Genomic DNA, 20152 nt, shown 5'->3' with positions numbered 1-20152 from the left:
GACCCCCACAGACTGGGCCCAAACGGATCTGGAACAATTGCTCATTGACAATGAATGTGTAAGACAGGCATTGATTAAAGACTCAAAGAGTGGATCTGAATGAGTCAACCGATGAGAGAATAAGACAGAGAAATTATTTTTTTAAAGCACGGGGCTATGGGAAGTAACCTGTAAAAAGACTTCCTCCACAGACACCCCAAATAGCCTACATAAACAACGGGAAAGCGTCTATATAACAGAGTATTGACAGCCCACATTTCTCGTCACCAACTGAACAGGTTTACTGAGAGCACTCACCTCGTTTGTTTGATCATTGATATTCACAAAAAGTGACTTCCAGCCAGTAGGGAGGGTGCTGTCCAGGGCATAGCCATGATTCTGAGCAGTAATGAAAGCCTGCCTATTTGAGATATTCAAAACAGGCTGATTCTGCCCTCTGGAGAGAAAACGAAAACAAGAAGAGGGAAAAGTAAAAGTGAAGAGAAGAATAAGAACGCATTAGTTGCAAAAATTGTGAACAAGAAAAGCCTATTAAAATTCAAAAGTTTCAACTGCTTAGTGAAAATTAGTCTGCGAGAAAAGTCACAGATCGTTAATCCCAATAATTTTAGCAACAAAAATCAATTCAGGAAGCTTTGTTGTGTGTTAAATATCAGGTCTATTAAACTTCTATAATCGGTTTTAGAAAAGGAGGAATTGCACTCACAACAAAAAGTTAAAAGTTGCTCACTAGCTTAACAGAGACAGACAAACATAACCAACTTATTTTAAGGAGCTATGGTACTTTTAAAGCCAGAGGAGAGTTTTGAGGGACAGTAAAGAGATGACCACTCAGTCCTGAATCATTTTGAATTATACTGTATGTGGAAGATGGGCTGTTGGGAAAACTCCATGTTGAATAAATTAACACCATTTGGGGTAAGGAAGTAGAACCATCGAGAGGATCTGAAGATTTCCTGGTTCTTAGGTCACACTAGACTCTTACAATGTCATCAGTGCTCTGAAATCAAGCTTCAATCAGAACAACTTCCCTTGGAATCTCATTTGATTGAGTATTATAACCTCTATTTATGCCAAAGGAAAGAAAATAACTTTAAACTACAGCCAAGTTATCGTTAGAGAAGGCTGCCTTTCAAAAACGCAGTTAACAGAAAACTGTGAACCATGTAATAGTGTGGTTATCTACTTATTCTGAAGAAAATGGCATGTAAGTTCTCTAAGTCTTTGGGGTTTCACTACTAACAGCACTTCAGAGCAGTTTGACCTGCGAACAGAAGCAGAACTGCTTTACCTGTTGGCCATGGGCATCTTGTAGGTTTTGGCACCAGCTGCCAATCCTGTTATTAAATTTCCTGTACTGATTCCAAACAGTGGCTCCTTGCGATCACTCTCCAAAACCTAAATCAGGGAGAACTTTCATTAACCCAGAAGTACAGTGCCAAAAATCGCTGCCTCTGAGGAATAAAATGAAGTATCCTTTTTTTTTGCTTAATTAACAAGGTAAAAAGAATAGTAATCAAATAAAAAGCTAGATTATAAATAAGGACGTGATTGACGAATTTGTAGCATTAGAATTCAATAAAATGTACTTAGCATTCAGACTAAACTAAATCTAATTAGTATTTCTTTAGAGACTTGAAGGTCTCATAGTCCTAGGGTTATGGCGAGGATCATGAGTCATCATTTCCCAGGTGTACAGAAAGACACGTTTGGAGATTGGACTCCAGCTCCCTTAACTCGAGGACACGATCCCAGTTACTCTGCCTGAAGAAAGACTCTTTTTCTTCTCCCTCTTTGTTGGTTCCTTCTACACAATATCTGTGCTGACAATGTCACAGAGGTCACATAGAAGTCCTAAAATTACCTGAATAAATAAACCTATAACAGCCTTTTCAGCACTGTAGAGCAGACCCCCTCCACCTCACACACAGATACACACTACCCCCAAGTTCACTGCACCTTTTTGACGTTCTGAATTAGTGGCTGTGCAAGAGCCGGGTTCCCAGGCCCTCCAGCAATTAAAAGCCCATCATACTCCATGTTGGTGAAATCGTGATTCCAAGGAACTAAATGCACTTCAGCTCCTCGCTGGAAAAGAAACACCAAATCAAATTAATAACTTTTCTCTTTGCTATAGTATAACTTTGCTAGACCTACTCTTGACTCTCCCTGAAGGGAAGGGAAAAATAGTACATGATTCAAATAAATAATGCTGAGCAACAAATTCTTTGGTGGCTCATTGCATTTCGGGTGATGTAAATGGAGCCAATGGTCAATAGAAAGTGGAGGAACAACACCATGAAAGTTTTGATCCTGTAAACGTAGGTAACACACTGTCCTGCACCTCGGAGTTTTCAGAGCCTACGGGCTTCCTGACTGGGCGAATGGGGAGAGGTCATCATCACTAGCTACGTGAGAGAATTGCAAACAAGATAGATCCATTTGCTGCAAAATTTAAGTTGGTCCACCTCTCACCTTTTTCTATTTTGCCTTTTCTGTCTGACTAAAGCTTAATTAGCCTTCTTTCCTAGGGTTTGCTCATATTACCTATAATACGCATATTCTGATGGAAAAATTAGAACTCTTTTATATAAAAGTGGATAGGAGTAAGTCTTTCACAGTTTCTCTAGAAGCATTTCCTGAACAAGGATTTGAGAGCAAGAAGTTTATTTGGAAGGGGTTCCAAGAAATACCAATAGGAAGCTTCACCTTGAGACACCCAATAAAGTATGCATGATCAAGCAGTTACCACTAGAGACCACCAGATCTCCAGCCCACTGGGTAACTCTGAGAGCCAGTGTAGAATATCCACCCTAAAGAAGCCTAGCCACGGGGCAAAGGAGCTGGAGCATTATACATTGACCCTCTCTAGCCATTGGTTGGGGCTGCTGTGGGGATCATTAATTCTATGGCATTTCCTACCTGCCAGCATGCTCCAACCAACCAAAGAGAGCCCTCAAGCAAGGAGATGCAGAGGCATGCAACTGGAAGATGGGCAAAATGCCTTCAAATGGTAAAACAAGAGGGAGGTATGGATAGGCCATCGACAGTATCTGCTACTGAAGAGTCTATGCACATTTTCCTTAATAAAATTGACCAGGATTTGAAATCATCATTTGAATATTGCTGATATTCTCTAACAAAGAGAGGATGAATTGAAGAATTTTCCTGTGCCCATGCCTATTTGATATTATGCAAATCTGTGTGTGCGTGTGTGTGTGAAACAAGAGACACAGACAGAGAGACAGAAAGAGAATGGAAGAGGGAAGGAGAAGGAGAAATGCTGAAAAACAAATTTAAGAAAACGTTGTGACAATGGTTACATTCTCCTTAAGGATTTTTAAGGTTTAACTTTAACCAGTGTCTAAGATTTGATATAGAGCAATGTGAAAGTTTGTGCTACATCAGGACAGGGCCCCTCCAAACATGTGGTGCATGATGAATGCAGCCCTATGGAGCAGTTCTCCCTCTGACTCTAGCTTTTTGGTCATCTCTAAACCCCAAGAAAGTGACCATGACATGTCTCACCGCGTCAGTCAGTAAGTGAGAAGAACAGTCATCATTTTCTTCTCTGTTTTTGTGGATTTTGAGGGGCTTTTTTTAAATATAGTAGCCTACATCTCTAATTTTAACAGGGATAAATGTGTTATTCTGTAGATCAAAGGCAACAAGAAGAGAGTAGATCCCCTGACATTCTGAGAGAGCGCACGAGCTTTCTCTGAAACAGAGGCAATCAGCTTACCACTAAGGATCAACATGACAAACCCTCACCTTTGAGACCAAACAAATCACTCACCTTTACGAGCAGGCGGATCACATTGTTTTTGATGCCACAGTCCACAGCTACCACTTTGGTGGGGTTTCCTTTGCCATACACCTTGACATCCTGCCATTTTAAAAACCAGAGAGTGAGAGGGAAGTTCCAGCTATGAGCAACACACTAACATGATCAACACATCTGAGGATGCTTTGCACTTGGATTAGTAGCAGATTGATTGCTAACTACTAGCGAGTGACTTGCAGTTAACAATCAATTTGTAAGACAGGCACAGCAAGTGCCACAAACTGTATCTTTTTTATGAGAAAAAAGCACTTTGCTGTTTTATATAAAATGTTGATTACAGTAATAACAATGATCCCTAAGAAATTGTTGGCTTCCATAGTTAACTACCATCTTTCCCATGTTTTGCCTCATTAACAACCAGCAGCAATGGAATTTTAAAGAACTATTGCCTGATTCAGCAGTAGACAGTTGTGGTAATAGATACATCATGCTTTAAATGGCACTCCATCCTCAACTCACAATAAAGTTTGGATGGGGTAAAGCTACTGTGCCTTAGGCTGATGCGGTGAGGCTATTGGATGAAGTCAGTATGAGGGTCAGACAACTGCTAAGCTAGTGCAGCCCCTGGTCCCGCTGGGTTGCTGTGAATTGTTTGCATTTAAACGGTAAACTTCATAAAAGGATCCCAGAGCATATTACAATCATTACCTACGTCTTAAGCACTGCTTGGAGTCAGATCCGCTTTTACAGGCATTTACCCCAGAAGCAGTTCCCCAAAGTCATAAATGAGAAATAATAGAAATAGAGAGAGAGAAAGCGTAGGGGCTGGGCGCCCGCACTGCCTCCAGCTTGGAGAGTTAGCGGGCACATTCTGAAATTTAGGATGATTTCAAAGTTTGCAGGAGGTTTTAGATGAAAATTGCAATCTGGATATTTGAAAGAACATTTACCTTAACTGAAATGTCTACCTCCCCAAGAAGTCTATATAATATGAAACATAATCCTTAAACTGTACTTGAGGAAAAAATACGAAAAGAGTTTATTATATTTTTTCTCCTGCTGACAATTCTAGAGAAAAATACCCCAGTCCTTCCATGATCTGGGGGAATTACTGCTGAACTGATCAATGAATGCTATAGATAATCTCTATCATCAGATAGTTTGAAAAAGTACAAATTTATGCTTAACCTTAGGCTTCTGCTACAAAATAAAGCAATGTTTCCATCTAGTTGTAGCTACATCAAATTGCAATTACAAGACAATGAATTAAGTTATCAACCACATCCAAAAAGAACTCACAGAATAAATATAATCTATCTATATATATCTATAAAGATACAAATATGCATTTTTGTCACAGCTGAAATGAAGTTCTCTAATTGTGCCAGCATGAAGAACCAAAGCAAGCTTTCACCATAGCAGTGTCTCCCTTTGTTTCACACAGACAAAAAATTCAGACAGGCTTGTTGTTGGTCTCTACACAAACACATTATATACTCTCCACACAAAACAATGAAAATTAAGCAAAACCTCACAGACCCTTGAATATATGAGGACTCTCCAGGAGAGGAATATATTATGCAGGGGTTTTTTTAAACTTATTTGACCATAGAATTTTTTAATGTGAATTTCTCCAGGCCAATGTTCCTCACATTTGGAAAATGCTAGACGAGATCCCCAAAGGAGTTCTCAATTCTAAAATTCTATCATTCTGAAAGAAAAAAATAGCCCTCTCTAATGCTGTGTCTCAAACTAAACCATTTCACAAGAAAATGTGGAGAAACAAATACAGGAAAGTATTCCATGTCATTTGAATGGACAGATTTCGGAATTAAAAAACAAGTGAATATTGCACATGGCATGATCAGATTCTAAATACATAAACAATTGTTTATCTAACTTAAGATTCACTTTCTTCAACAGCTCATATTTCCTACGCGTCAGCATGATGTAAATACATATCCATGCCCAGCACAAGTATCAAGACTCAGTACTGATTCCTAGGGACCCAAAATCCTGGTCCCCCATTTCCAAGTGACAGGAGTAGGAATAAGTGATAATATCAATGTGTGTTTTCTCTGAGGCTGACATGCTACTAATCAGGCTATTTTCATTCTTTTAATAACATTTCCTTAAAAAAAAAAAAGCCCAGGTGCACCAAAGTTCTCACAGCTGGAACTCTTCCTCATGAAATATTGTTCTGATTGGCGCTGTATTACAACATGAATCACTTCACAAATGAAAAAGTATCAGCAGGTGTTGGGCAGCATCCTTTCTAAAGACCCTCAATGAGAAGGTTTGGCCACAGCAGGGAGGGGAGTACCCCCTACAACCAGAGTCAGTTCTCTGGTGCATCCACCCACTATCTCATCATACATTTTACAGCTTCTGATTAGAAATCCTTGAGTCTCACTTTGCAAAGGTAAAAGATAGATTGTGTAAAACTATGCAAACTTATTTGAATATTATTACATGATAGCGTGACTATGGTTATCAATAATTATTATTGCTAATATGTTGGAAGGCAGTATGAGACAATGTTTAAAAGCTGGACACTGGAGCAAAGCTTTCTAGGTATAAATCTTAGCATGTTGACCCTGGAAGAGAAGTGCATGGCCATCTCTCCCATAGTGAAAATAAGCCCCAAGGTGGAGCCAGCCAATAGCAATGACTTCAAAAAAGTTTCCATGGGCCTGAATTCTCCACATTTAAAGCACAATGGTAACCAAATACATTCTCCCAGGAAAAGAAAACTATTTTGTCTCCTATTTTATGTGGTAAAAACAGAAAGTAGCAATCCACCCTTTAAATTTCAAAGTGCACCAAAAACTTTTCTTTAAATCAATTTCAGAGCCGTATCCCATGGACGTCTCAAACTCCTGTTGAAATGCTCACTGTGCTCACTCAAACTCGCTGAAATTCCCAACTGAGAAAATAGGGGGATCTTCTATCTGGTCACATCCTGTACCTCTTTCTCCTCTCTGTCCAAGCCACCTCACTGTCTTTTCCTCCTGTTGCTGCTCAGGTCAGGCTCTCATGGGTTTAGCTGCAATAACCTTCTAGTTAATTGCTCTTTTCTCCAGTCTACTTTGCTGCAAAATGATGCTGAATGACTTGCCAATCATTTCCAGTTTTGCTATTTAGCCAATGACATGAAACCGTCTAGATCTGGCTCTAGTCCATCTCCACTCATCTTTAGCTAAACGTGTGCCTCTTTAGTTCAGCCATACCAAACTACACACAACTCCTCACACACGCCATGTTATTTCATGCCTTTATGCCTTTAAACATTTCCCAATTTTTCTGCCTGAGACGCAGTCCTCCTAGTTTTCCATCCACCTAACTACCTGCTCCTTGTCTCAGAAGAAGCCTGCCTCCTCTGCAGAGCCTCCCCTGATCCACGTATCTCACCGGATGCTACCCGTGCATGCCCTCGTGGCGCCCTGTGCACCTTCCAAGGATAGCATTTACCACAGGACTCTGTCCATGGTGATTACCCGTTTATCTACCCCACGAGGCTCTCACGGTCCCCAAGGACAGAGACTGCAGCAAGAGACTCACAACTACTTTAATAGATTTTCAATCAAAACCAACAGACATCTTTCTAAGAGGTATTCTATACCTTCTTGTCAATATACACTAAACGTATCTCACTTTGGGTTGGCACAGTCATCATTATAAATATTAATTTTTGAAATGAGCTCTAATACAGTAAATCTTCAGCGTGTGAAGGAAAACTTTTCCCTGTACAAAATGACCCAGACTCTGATTAGTGAGTCTGATTCTATAAAGTGCTCTTGGTTCTGTGGCTGGTTACTTGCTCTGACTCCCAATCACTGCCATGCCTATCTTTGTCAATTCAATGGCCCCTTTATTTGACACTGTTAAAGCCTTGAGCTGGAGAACCAGAAAAGAAAAAAATGTTAAAATAATAGTAAATGGACTCTAAATTGGGACATGAAATTTTCCCTGTAAGTAAAATTAGTAACTTTAAATTTACTGATTTGTAATATATATTTTAGCTGCTTTGAGACCCTTTTTTCCCTCAGTTCTTGTACTTCTGGAAGATGACGTCTGCCTAAGTAAAGATTCTGATAGTACAAGAAAGGGACGTCTAAAGAGAATAAAATAGAACTACAAAATATGAAGGAAAATCTCTCACCTTGGTTGAAACCTCAGCAATCAAATTCCGCTTATTTGGATCCTCAAAAGCCACAGACTGACCTTCAAATTCAATCTTCCCAAGAGTGGTACCCTATCAAATTAAAGAATTAGACAGTTAGAAGGGAGCGGCGATGAAGGTGCCAACAGGACAAATTCTCAGAGACCTAAACAGCTGCTCCACGATTTAGATGTCTTTATAACTGCTCATAACCATCAGCGAAAGGCTTTCATCTTCTCAATCTGGAAAGATGAAGTAATTTGCAAGGTACATTTTCAGAAACATTCTGAGAAGTAGAATTAGTTCTCTTAGGGCTGAGGCCATCACCTGGGGTAAGCAAAGGCAAAAGGCATCAGAATCAGTTCTCCAGCTTCCAGACTGGTGCAAACTGGAGTACCTGAGACACCTATACCTTAGTGCATACGACCTAAAGATATTTCACGGCAGACGTGGACAAAACAATCTGTTGAAAAGAAAATAAGAAATCTGAAAATTGAAAAGAATGTTTTCCTTTGAAACTTATTCCTTAGGGGAAGAGGTCACTTGGGAGCGAGGGAGGGTAGAAAGTGCCCGCACGTCATTCAGACACGACTGTTATTTCAGTGCAATTGTTAAAACCAGAGTGCTACCTCACACTCTTGGGAAAATAACTAAAAACCACCTTTCACTTCCATGCTGGATTATTAAATTTCATGGTGGTCTCTACTTTCCTATAAAATCTAAATTATAAAATCCCTTCACTATATTTATGGATCTCTAATTTTGAAATTTGTTTTTTAGTCCTCATTTCCTTTTCCTTAAACCTTGCTGAATGAAATACACTCTTACTTTCAACCTAAGATTAATAGAATTGAACGCTACAATATACGTTTTTAACATGAACCAGCATCACTCATAATCAAATATAATAGGAAAGATGATTGTTTTGTCTGTGTTAATCTACTCAGCTAAATATTGAAAACCTAACTGTCTCTGATAAAAGGAGGATTCATCTTAAACTAACATCCAGCATGAAGAATCCAGTATGGTCTTGTAAAGCATTTTGCCAAATTATTAAACTTGACTATATTCTATTCAACCTGCCAACTCTGCAGCCTGAATTGGATTTCCAAATTTTATTCTCTTCCCATTCTGGTAGCATCATTATTGGGTACTGCTCCCACAACATCACTGGGCTAAGAAAACACAAGAATCTACCTGGGATGTATGATCTCACTAACATCTATTCTCAGGAAAATCAAGGGGGAGGGGATAAAATCAGAGGCAGAGTGGGAGGATCTTGAAGGATCGCAAGAGCTCTCACTGTCTTCCTTCTCGTCATGGCTATGTGGTCATGGCTCTTATTTTCAAAGCTGTTCTTTCTTTCTGTTTACAGAGATCCTGTGTCAAGATATAATCCAAAAGGAATCTACAACAGATTATCTTGAAGAATCAATTTCACTCTGAAATTGGATCATTTATTTATTTTTCTTTTGTATGTAATATAATTCAATGAGAAAACTTTAGTGGCACTTGGGGAATTTGGTTAATGTTAAACAAGGTAGTTTCTTTCTGGTCTGGGATGTGAAGGTTTATGTAGGAAAAAAATAGTGTCCACCTTGTATAACAAGAAGCAAGCAGATGGTGATATCCTCAAAGAAGTGGTCAGAGGTTTGACCAATCAGATATGAAAGCAAAAGATAAACTTTCCTTTTATCAGCTTGGTAATTGGTAGAGTCTCAAGAAAGACTGCATCATGAGGTGACACCTGCAGGGCTCACGTGGCACACTCAGGAAGCATAACTCGCTAATTGACGACATTCCCCTGAGGACCCAACAAAGAACAGCACCAGGGCCGTGCATATCCCGGGTGGCATCTGTCAGCTGGTAAGCATTCAACGGAGGCAAAATTGTCAGGCACCGAGCTACCCTCTCCACTTGCTTCACTAATCCTGTCACGTGAGCTGAATTCTAAAGGCCTTGACATGTTGGGATGGTGAACACAGAGTGGGCACTCAGTCAACTGCTGCCCAATGAATTACCCCCCAGTCCATTTGGTAACAAACATCCCAATCATGTATTCAGTCTTGAAAATTACATCCAAAATAGTAAAAGATGACAGAGACACAAATGGCAGAAACTGGCCAGATTCAATTTTTTTTACATACTAATGGATTCCTAGGGCACTGAGAACAAAAATAATGTGTGTGTGTGTGTGTGTGTGTGTGTGAAGAAACATAGATTTTGGATAAGATGAAGATCATACCTTATCCCGAATTATTTTAGTCAGCATTCTTGTATCCACTCCATAAATTGCAGGAACCTGTAAGAAAAGAAATCGTAGTGATAGTGAAATTGGAGGAAATTAGATCCAGCATATTGTTTTCAAGTTACAAACTTAGCATCATCTATCTTCTTGAGCAGTAAACAATTTCCCTACTCCTTCTTTTCTCTGAGCCAGGGTGAGTGTGTTGTCAGAACACGGTAAATTGCTGCTCCAATTAGGCACAGGACTCTTAATACCCAGGCCCTTCATCAGAATAAAAAATGAGAATTCTGAACATCAATCTTCTGCTACAGTTTTGTTGCTTTTAACCCAGGACGTTACATAAGTTATATAGATAGGTAGGTAGATAGATAGATAGATGATAGATAGATTTAAATAATTAAATTTGTGAATTTCATAAGCAAAGACATGTAAATAATATGCAAATCCATGTTTTAAGGCAAATGTTCCCGGCACATAGTAGGCAAAGATTTTTCTGAAGGTGCTTAACTAGTCATGCTGTAATAAAATATACCCTCCCTATTAGTAAACCAGGCAGCACCACCATTTGTTTTAGTTTCTCCGACAAGGTTGGATAGAGATAGATGTGATATAATGAAAGAGCAATGAGTCAGCAATCAAACTATCAGTTCTAATTTCCTTTCTTCCCCCAATTATCTGAGCGATGTTTGAGCAAGGTGTTTTCTTCACTTGTACACAGAAGGAGGTGAACTGGGTATTATCTTAGACCCTCTTCTAGTAGTACTATGTCTGTGATCATGGAAGAACATTCGAAGCACATTTAAAAACCAGCCAACCTAAAGGAAACATTAAGGGGAGACGGGGAGTCTTCTGAATGCCCATTAGGAACATTAGCTCTCTGGGTAATGGAGGTAAATTCAGATAATGGTTGAGAAGAAAATAATAAAGTCCTGGGAGGTGAAATAGATGCCTTCTTCTCTCTTTTAAAATTTAGAAAGAATGAGACCCAGGGAGTGGAGATCAAGATGTTTTGATCTGTCAGAAAGAGGCAACATTTAGCCCCAATTGGTGGACACTCATTGGAGAGGCAGAGCTTTCTCAGAATAATATTCTGACAACTGCAGGCCAGCAGCAATCAACAAAAGGCAGCCACGGCAACACTGGAGATGAAGCTAAATTCAGCAGGTCTGTTAACTTCAAGTACGTCTGACATTCGAACCAGGAGAATCCTCTCATTTGATTAGAAAATAATACTTAAGGAAAGGATAAGATAAGCTTTACAACCTTTTTCGTTTATTACTTCAAATGAAGTTATACCTAATTAAATGTCATAGAGTCATAATGTTTAAGCCCAAAGAGACTTAATGGCAATCTATTTACACTCATCTAGAAATAAAATGAGGAAGGGCCAGCCCAGGTGGCCTAGTGGTTAAGGTCCACACACTCTGCTTCAGTGGCCCAGGTTTGGTTCCCAGGCGTCACTCGTCACCACTCGTCGGTGGTCACTCTGTGGTGGAGGCTCACATACAAAAAAAAGAGTACGAATGGCAATAGATGTTAACTCAGTGCAAATCTTCCTCAGCAAAAATAAAAAGGAAAAGGAAAAGAATTAAAATGAGGAAAGTATGATATGATGACATGACCTGTGCAAAGTCACCCAGTTAGTGAATGGCAGAGCTGGTACTACAACCCATGATGCAAGTCACATACCTAGATCCTGAGTAAAAGGAGAGGAGGAAGTTAAGTTGTTCCAGAGAATAGAAAATTCTAAAATTTTCTTTCATCCCTTTCACAGAGGAGAAACGCTTCCAATCAGTTATGAGGGCCACCTAGTGGATAAACTGAAAATATGTGGTCCTCAGTGTTCAGAGGGGAGTGAGCCCCGACAGTCTCATCTGTAGGAACAGAAAGACTCACCCTCGGAAATAAAAAGATCCAAATTGCATGATCTGCCTGACCTGCTTGGCCCTTTTCAATTCCATACACCTTCCCAGCTCTCCAGGGACCCAGAACCGTCCTTAGGTGACGCTGGCTGCCCTCCCGTATGTCTCACCTTTTCTTCTTGTAGCCACTGCCCCAGACTCTTGGTAGCCAGCCAGTGGTGGTAGTCATCACTGTAATTTAGCACCAGCAGCCCCGCAACCTGGAAAGACAGGCTGTCATTTTACATGGGTGACCACAAAGTATTATCCAATTCTGGTGACTTGAATGAGTCAGTTTGCACTTTTTTAAAAAAGCTTTATTATAGCCACTGATACAAGGCTTAAACTCCTGGAGACTTAAGAAAAAAAAAAAAGATGATCAACACTTTTCTCTTAAAATATATAATTATTACCTTAATTATCATGTGGAAGATCAGTCTTACCTGGTTTGACAAATCCTGAGACTGTGAGGTCCCCCTTCCTGGCACCTATATTTTTCCTCCATAGCATTTGTCAATAATCTAATTAAAAAGTACTGTTTAACATACATGATAAATAAAATAATTTTTTAATCTACATTTAAAAAAGACTGGGGAATTTGGGAAAAATTGTGAGAAACAGAGGTAAACTAAATGACTAGTCCAAGTCACTCACAAATGGAGTGGTGAATTTGTAGTGTACATTTTTGAGTTGTTGATATGGCCCACATTCCTAAGACATTATCCAAATTTACCTTGAATAGGAAATTTTAATACGTTCACTTTTAGACTGGTATATAAGCTCTCTTTTATTCATCTCCTAAAGAGGATAGGGTAAAGGTAAACAGTTGATACAGAGCAGATGACCAAAATCCTTTTAAAAGGTGATTTATCACCAATTCTTGTAGCACAGTTGTTATTTGAACTTATAACTACGTTTTTCCAAATGAAGCCAAGTTTCATCCAAGGCATTAAAACAAATCCAAAGTGTCCTGACAAATGAAACTCAAAATGCTGTCACGTTAAGATTATTTTCATATACCGCAGATTGAGGTTGAGAACATGAATTTAACGGTTTATACTACAGTACTGAGGAAGAAACACTGGCCAGCCTACATTCTTAAAATGAATCAACTAGACCCCCTCAAATTGAGACGTTTTAAACAGTCGTCACTGGAACTACCTTAATTCCATCAGACTCCAAATATTTGCTAAGTCCCAGGTCGTCCAGCGCCGCAGTGTCAGGGACGCCACCGTTCCCAACAATAGGGTTTGCCATGGCGAGAATCTGTCCTTTGTAGGCAGGATCAGTAAGAGCTTCCGGGTACCTGAGTACAGAGGTCAAAAGATTACCAACCAAAAAACGTATGTAAATGTAATCTACATATATGCTCTTAATTATTGAACCCTTGAAAATTAGACAACATGGGATTAAAATCCTACAAGCCTGTCTAAAGATTTTAGCAAACCTGGGGAAATTCTATGATGGAATATGGAAATTTATCCCATGATATGACTGATATGAAAAGAAAAACTGATTCAAGTATAAAGCACATCCTCATATAATTTTCATTTCCTCAGTTGCTTAAGTTTATTAATTCCTTAAAAAATTGCTTCAGAGGGTCTTGATTTTTAAGAAATTGCTCCATATGAAGTTTGTTAATATCCCGAATATGCCCCCAGCAGACCAGGCACGAGTGAGTTCAAACTGAAATTTACTGTTGAGGGCGCCAGTTTCAGCAGAATAGCGACTGTCAAAACTGAAAAGCTTTTTTTAATATCTTTTCGGATACTGAAGAGTATCTTGATTACGTCAGTGGTGGTTGCATGGGTGTATATGTTTATTAAGATTTGTTGAATATTTCAAACACTGAGTTAATTACTATGAAAGAAATACTAAATAAAGTTGATTTTTTATTTAATTAACTTTTTATTGCAGTAACATTGGTTTATAACATCATATAAATTTCGGGTGTCACATCTTAACATTTCAATTTCTGTGTTGACTACATCGGGTTGACCACCCAAAGTCTAATTGCCATCTATCACCATACACGTGCCCTTTTACCCCTTCAATCAAAACTTGATTTTAAAAATATTTTTGTTTTAGAAAGAGTGTATATTTGAGAATTATCAACTTAAAACAAATCAATTCCACAACAATTGACCTGAAGCATTTTTGATTTCTAAACTAAAAGATTACAAACAGCGATTTTAAAGTACTCACATGGAATCAGGGAGAAATGCAGGAGGGCTTTATTTTAATGTTCAGAGAGCGAAAAAATAAGAATACGTGTATTCTTATTTTTATTATATATGTTTAATTATATACCTATTTATTACATCTACTATATATCATACATATTTTTATTATATATACAAATATATATATATACAGAATTCTTAAGTAAGAAACACCATTTCCATAAACACTAGGAGCTCTCTACAGCTATTCTATGCATTGGAACACATTGCAATGAGGTTTTTTTCCTCCTCTTACATTTTCACTTTCTACAGAAAGAGTTAAACCAAATCTTTCTTGCGGACTACTACCAAAAGTGAATTTAGGTGCTGAGAGAGACAGAATCAACAACTTTGCTGAAAACAAGAAAGTTCTGCTCAGGCAGTAGTCAACATAAGTTTTCAACCCCATCCAGACTAAGCCCTCCAGATCTACCTTTGTCAACAGAACACCCAGTCTTTCAGCTCAGGGAGCCAACAGTGGTTACATGCTGTGATATTTACCCACACCTCCATCAGCTAATGTCCCAGGTGCCTCTCACCTGTCAGGAACTGAGAACTTTTTAACCAAGCTTACACACAATATAAACGCACTTCTCGAAGATGAAAAACAAAATAATCCCCTTAATTATCAACCACCTTACTGAGTGAGCCATGCAATGAATGAAATCAGCATTTCTCAATGGAAAATAGGTTCTGTAGACTAATCTTATTAATGAATGCCTTTTTCTACCTCAAAAAACATCTTTAATTAATTTAATTTTACTTTATTCTTTCTCTCCATAAAAGAACTGGCTGTTCCTTTTAAACATATGCTGACAATACTCTCTCTAGTAAATGAATAAATACAGCTTGTCCTGGAGAACTGCAGTGTTGGAAGAAAATTAATCCATCACGCCCTGTTTGACTTTTGTGATGTGACAAGATTTATTACCCATAATCTATCACAGAGAAGAAAACTCTAGTGCCCTCCATCATTCTGATCTATATTAAACAGTTGTTTGTTGGCAGGTATATTAACACAGCTAGTAATTAGTGCTGTCGAAAAGCTTAAATAATTGCCTGGTAAAGCACAACTTTGCAAACAGTTTTCGTACACTGTAATTTAATGTTCTCAGCAGTGGAACTATTTTAAAAACCACCTAGTAGTCTTCATTTCAAACAGAGTCAAGAGTTTAGAGAAGAATGTACATTAATAATATAAGGAAGTTTGGTAAATCAATATCTTCAATATCAGTTAACCCAATGTCCCTTTGTCCTTAAAAGGTTAACTAAATTCCCCTAAAGAATTTATCAAATATTTTGTAGCTTAGACTGTTGAATCTCTAATGGAAACCATCTAGTCATTTTTTTTAAGATTCATAATTTTTTTAAATTGCCACCTGTAAATTACTACATAGTACAGGCCCCTCACTTTTTATATGTAGAAACTAGGATTCAGAAAGGCTAAGTGATTTTCTTAATACCACACGACCAGTTATTAGAACCGAGACCAGAACGTCAGCTTCCTGGTTCCCAAATAAACAAATATTTGTTGGCTACACATGATTCTGTAGCAACTTTTCATTGCCGTATGTCTATTAGGAGATCTTAAATACTAAGTTGAGTCTCAACTGACAAATTTTGAAAATATGAAATCTATGCACCTGCTCTCCCATTGATTACTTTAAGACAGTAAATGTATCTGTTATTTCACCTTTCTTATTAGAGTGCAAAACTATGCAAAATACCTAAGGACTTTCTTATCTCCTTAAAGCAGCTAATATTAGGCATGCAAAACTGATTCTTAACTTCACTAATGGAATGGCACTGGAGTGAGCTACCCGTCCTCTTCCCCGCTCCAATTTGCACTTTAATCAGATCCACATTTCCCTTGCAGAAGCCATTTGATAATCTCACATAACCTGTGTCCTTGCACCCTAAGTTTCTAGAATGAGCTTGTTCTTTTCCCAGAGAAACACCAGTGTCCATGTCCTTCATTCACAGCAGTGGAGAGGAGTTTGTGTCTATGCCTCTTTCCAGGGATGGCTGGAGTAGGCTACATACAGGCACAGTGCAACTTCAGGACAATATGTAGCCTTACAGTAGGGTGGTGATTTCAACTTGCCACCATGAGTAAGATCAGCCAGTTATTCCTCCATATAGAGGAAGAATAAAGCCTTGAAATAGAAGCATTACTCACCCTCCCAGGCCAGTATTAAAAACCACTTCACCAGCAACAGAGGATGGATGGCCAAAGGAGTAACCTTTCATCTTAGTTCCGTCTTCCAGGACAATGTGTGCCGTCTGTGCCTAAAGAAAGAGATTCATGAATGTTAGCAGAATACTAAAGAGGAAGGACAACCAACTGAAAAAAATCCAAAGGTACGATACACAAACTTATTAAATAAATGCACAGCATACTTGATGAAATCACACTATCTGAATTGGGAGCTGCTCTCCTGTTACTTGTCACTTTTCTTCAAATGTATGGCTTTTGTCACTGGCAGGTGTTTTGTTTTGCTTGAAAGAGGAACTGAAGCATGTCAATACATTGTCTATTCTAAGTCTACTTGTAGAGTTATTGACAATCCAGAAATAGTTCAATTTAGCTGAAATGCTATGTGTCTATCTTTTCCCTCTTAATATTCCCAAGCTTTGTTCAAGTATAGCTTTAAGGGAAGTTCATGAGTTTGCAAAAACATTGTGAATTGTACCATACAGCTCATCATCACTCTGAGTTTTAGAACTAGAAGGAATCTTCAAGGTTATCTATCAAATTGTGTTCCACACAGCCCTTGCGTTTGATGGAGTTGTCCCAAAGGCTGTCCCCTCCGCACCAACTGGATGGTCATAAAGAAGCTGGAACTTTATCATTCAATTAATACTGATACAAAAGCAAGCACTAGAGAACATCTAAAAATATATCATATTTTGCTTTTTAGTAGAGCTAATAATATCAATGTCCGGTTCTCTAGACTACAAAGCATTCTGAATTTGATTACTTCGCCATACTAATCTTTGAACCCAGCTTCTATAAAACTCTTGGCTAATAAGAGGGACAGTTAGAGAAACTTATCCTAGAACAGTTGTCATCCACTCTTCAAAAATAATTTAAATTCTGTTGTTAAAATAACTTAGGTCTAACTCGCAATTTCCATAAAATTCAGGGGAGTGAGCAATGAGTTAAACCACACTTTGAGATATAAAATCTAGATTCTGCAAGAAGTTCTATAGGACAAAATAATTGGAGCATAACTTTAAAAATAAACTATAAGGAGGAACATCTTTGCAATAAATGAGGAAATTTGAATAGTAAATTGATATTTTCTTATAGTTGGTGTAATATTTTTTAAGATTGAAGATAGTATTGTGGTTATATTTTTGAGTCATTTTTTTAAAGATATACACTGGAATACTTAAGGATAAAATAATATGATATCTGAGATTTGCTTCAAAATAATCAGGGCTTAGGGAGAATGGGTAGAGATACAGATGAAACCAATTTGGCCATGAGTCGAAAACGTTGAAGGAGGGAGATCATTGCTCTGTTCTCTCTGCAAGGGGTAAGTGCAGCAATTAAAGATGGAAACATACTAATTCTCCACTCTCCTGCCCTTACACTTTTGGAGCTAGGCCCATAGTGTCTAACCCTTTTCTATCCTGCCACCCACCTCCACTCCCATCACACACACACTTACAAACCTTAGTATACACCAGGAACTCAATAAGTGATTTCTTTCTAGACCTCTCTTTCTATGCTCCTCTGGCTTGAAAAGCACTTCTCAGCTTTTCAAGTGTTAAAGTAGAAAAACCTCATTATTTTTCTCTAGTAATCTTCTCTGTAGAAATATGATGCCTCTTTTAGGTGCAAAGCACACAAGACTCTTGAAGCTGGAGTGATTGCACTTCAAGGTAAAGCAGTGTTTGCTTATCGTGAAACCAAGATACCAAGTGCCTAAATATTGTTTACATGTGAGTGTGCATACACATTAACTCATATTTACACACAAAATTATTTTAGTATTTCCTATTAAAATTGATATGTTCAAGATACTCCGCTCAACAGTTAAGTTTATTTTTTTTAATCGGAGGTACAATGCATGGATTTCAAGTTTGTATTTCTGAGAAAGATTGGACAAAGTGCTGTACTGCACATTTTGTATGTGTTTGTGTGTGTGAGTGTGTATTGTCTGTCCACGGGCAGAGTTAGCCAAAAGAATTTCGTCCTTTTCTTGGCTTATCAAATAATCTTTGAGTAAAGTTTTGTTTTATCTATAGCCTTGGAACCAGTGTTCGAGATCTCAAGCTTGACACTTTATGTTTAAATAGTTATGGTTTATCTTCTCTGCCACGAACTGAAAAAGCTTTTGGAATTACCCAGCACAAAGGAAATCACAATAAGTAATTAATGTAATATGAGTGATGACAAGACTTCCTTGGCAGAGACCAGCTTCACACACAAGTTCTGCATTCTGCTTCCGTATCCAGGAAATCACATTTGCATGTCACTTCTTCTAATAACATTATTTTCTTATTTTATATTTTATTTTAATTTGTCAACTATTGTTTATTTATAATTCAAGACAGAGGTTAATGATTTTAGCAAGTAAGCATGACAATGTTCAGTGTATTTCCAAAGATTATCATAAGCTAATCAAATGTCTGTGAAGATTGTTCTCAGGAGGGGTATGCTTATGGGAAAATTCCCCAAGTATCTCTGACATATTTCACTAGGCGAAAACTTTTGGTGCAAGTAATGGAAATTCACTGTCAGAAGATATTTTCTACTGAAGATATTATTTTCTGTTCTTGAGAAAGTCATGTGTAACCTACGTGCTTTCACAAAATGGATGTAAGGAAGGAAAGATTTTCTTAAATAATATGTAACTTTGATGAAACCTAAAATAACTGTACTTACTTGGCAAAACTTGTGTGTGAACTGCAAATTTCAATTGTTTTCCATATACCAGTTTACCCTATTCTGAGCCATACCCACCTAAAATATCGCCTCTGTTTATATCTTTCCTTTGCTTTTCTCTATCCTCATCTAAGAATCTCAAATTGCCTGATCTATGGGTTAGACACCATCTAATTATTTTAAACAAAGGTAAAAATTAGCATAAGCAAATCTGACTCTCGTTAGCCTGTTCCTACAGTTCTATTTGGTATTTTTCTTCCTGTCTCCATGGGACTAGTTTTCTACTTTGCTTTCTGTCTTTTAAAGATATATTTGAGAGGATATTTACCGTTGCCTGAAATAGTCCCTGAGATTGTGTTCAGTATGTCTTTTTGCTCTTTTAATTACATTTTGTTCTGTTTGGCAGCATTTAAGATCTTCCAATCCTCTTTCTGCTACATGTTATATTGTTACAATGCTTCCGTTTATTGCCTATAGTACTCTTTAGATTCCACTTAAATACATTGGCCTCCGATGAGCTTAAAATGGTGAGTGCCAATTGACCTATCTATGAATTGATGGAGGAACTGAAGAAAGAGCTTTTATTTGGAATCAGCTCTTCTATCCAACAGTTCCCAAATGCTATTTCATTCCAATGAGTCCAAAAGAAATCACCTTGCTACCATTGCACGATTTTTAGTAGCCTCAGTCCTAGGAGAAAGTCCATTGTCTAGGAATTAGACTATAACATGACGTGACCATTTAAGTGCTGACTGCCAGGGCACTTTGGTACTCTGAATGCTGAAAGTACAAAGGAAACCTTAATGAAGTCTGTACACTCATAGGATGTCAGAAAACGTAACTGAAGGATCTATAAATAGGAGTTCTATAAAACAAACAACCTCTGTTGTGACATGGTCCCTAAGTGTTTAATAAAAATATATGTGTCAATAAGACAG

At 38.0% G+C, this 20152-nt stretch overlaps 1 protein-coding gene across 1 annotated transcript in view; it reads right to left on the bottom strand.

Moving 5' to 3' along the window:
• The window catches only part of CPS1 (carbamoyl-phosphate synthase 1), a 117164-nt gene that overhangs the window by 79173 nt on the left and 17839 nt on the right, over positions 1–20152 (bottom strand). Inside the window, exons 2-10 of the mRNA XM_008526069.2 lie at positions 16497–16606; positions 13257–13401; positions 12227–12316; positions 10192–10248; positions 7947–8039; positions 3797–3886; positions 1960–2088; positions 1292–1398; positions 298–436 (exon numbers count right to left, since the gene is read on the bottom strand). Coding sequence (XP_008524291.1) covers positions 298–436; positions 1292–1398; positions 1960–2088; positions 3797–3886; positions 7947–8039; positions 10192–10248; positions 12227–12316; positions 13257–13401; positions 16497–16606 — 960 coding nt within the window. The remainder of the gene's footprint in view (positions 1–297; positions 437–1291; positions 1399–1959; positions 2089–3796; positions 3887–7946; positions 8040–10191; positions 10249–12226; positions 12317–13256; positions 13402–16496; positions 16607–20152) is intronic.

The sequence above is a fragment of the Equus przewalskii genome, chromosome 5 (assembly GCF_037783145.1).
Source record: "Equus przewalskii isolate Varuska chromosome 5, EquPr2, whole genome shotgun sequence".
NCBI lineage: Eukaryota > Metazoa > Chordata > Mammalia > Perissodactyla > Equidae > Equus > Equus przewalskii.
This window is presented reverse-complemented; position numbering and strand designations above follow the sequence as displayed.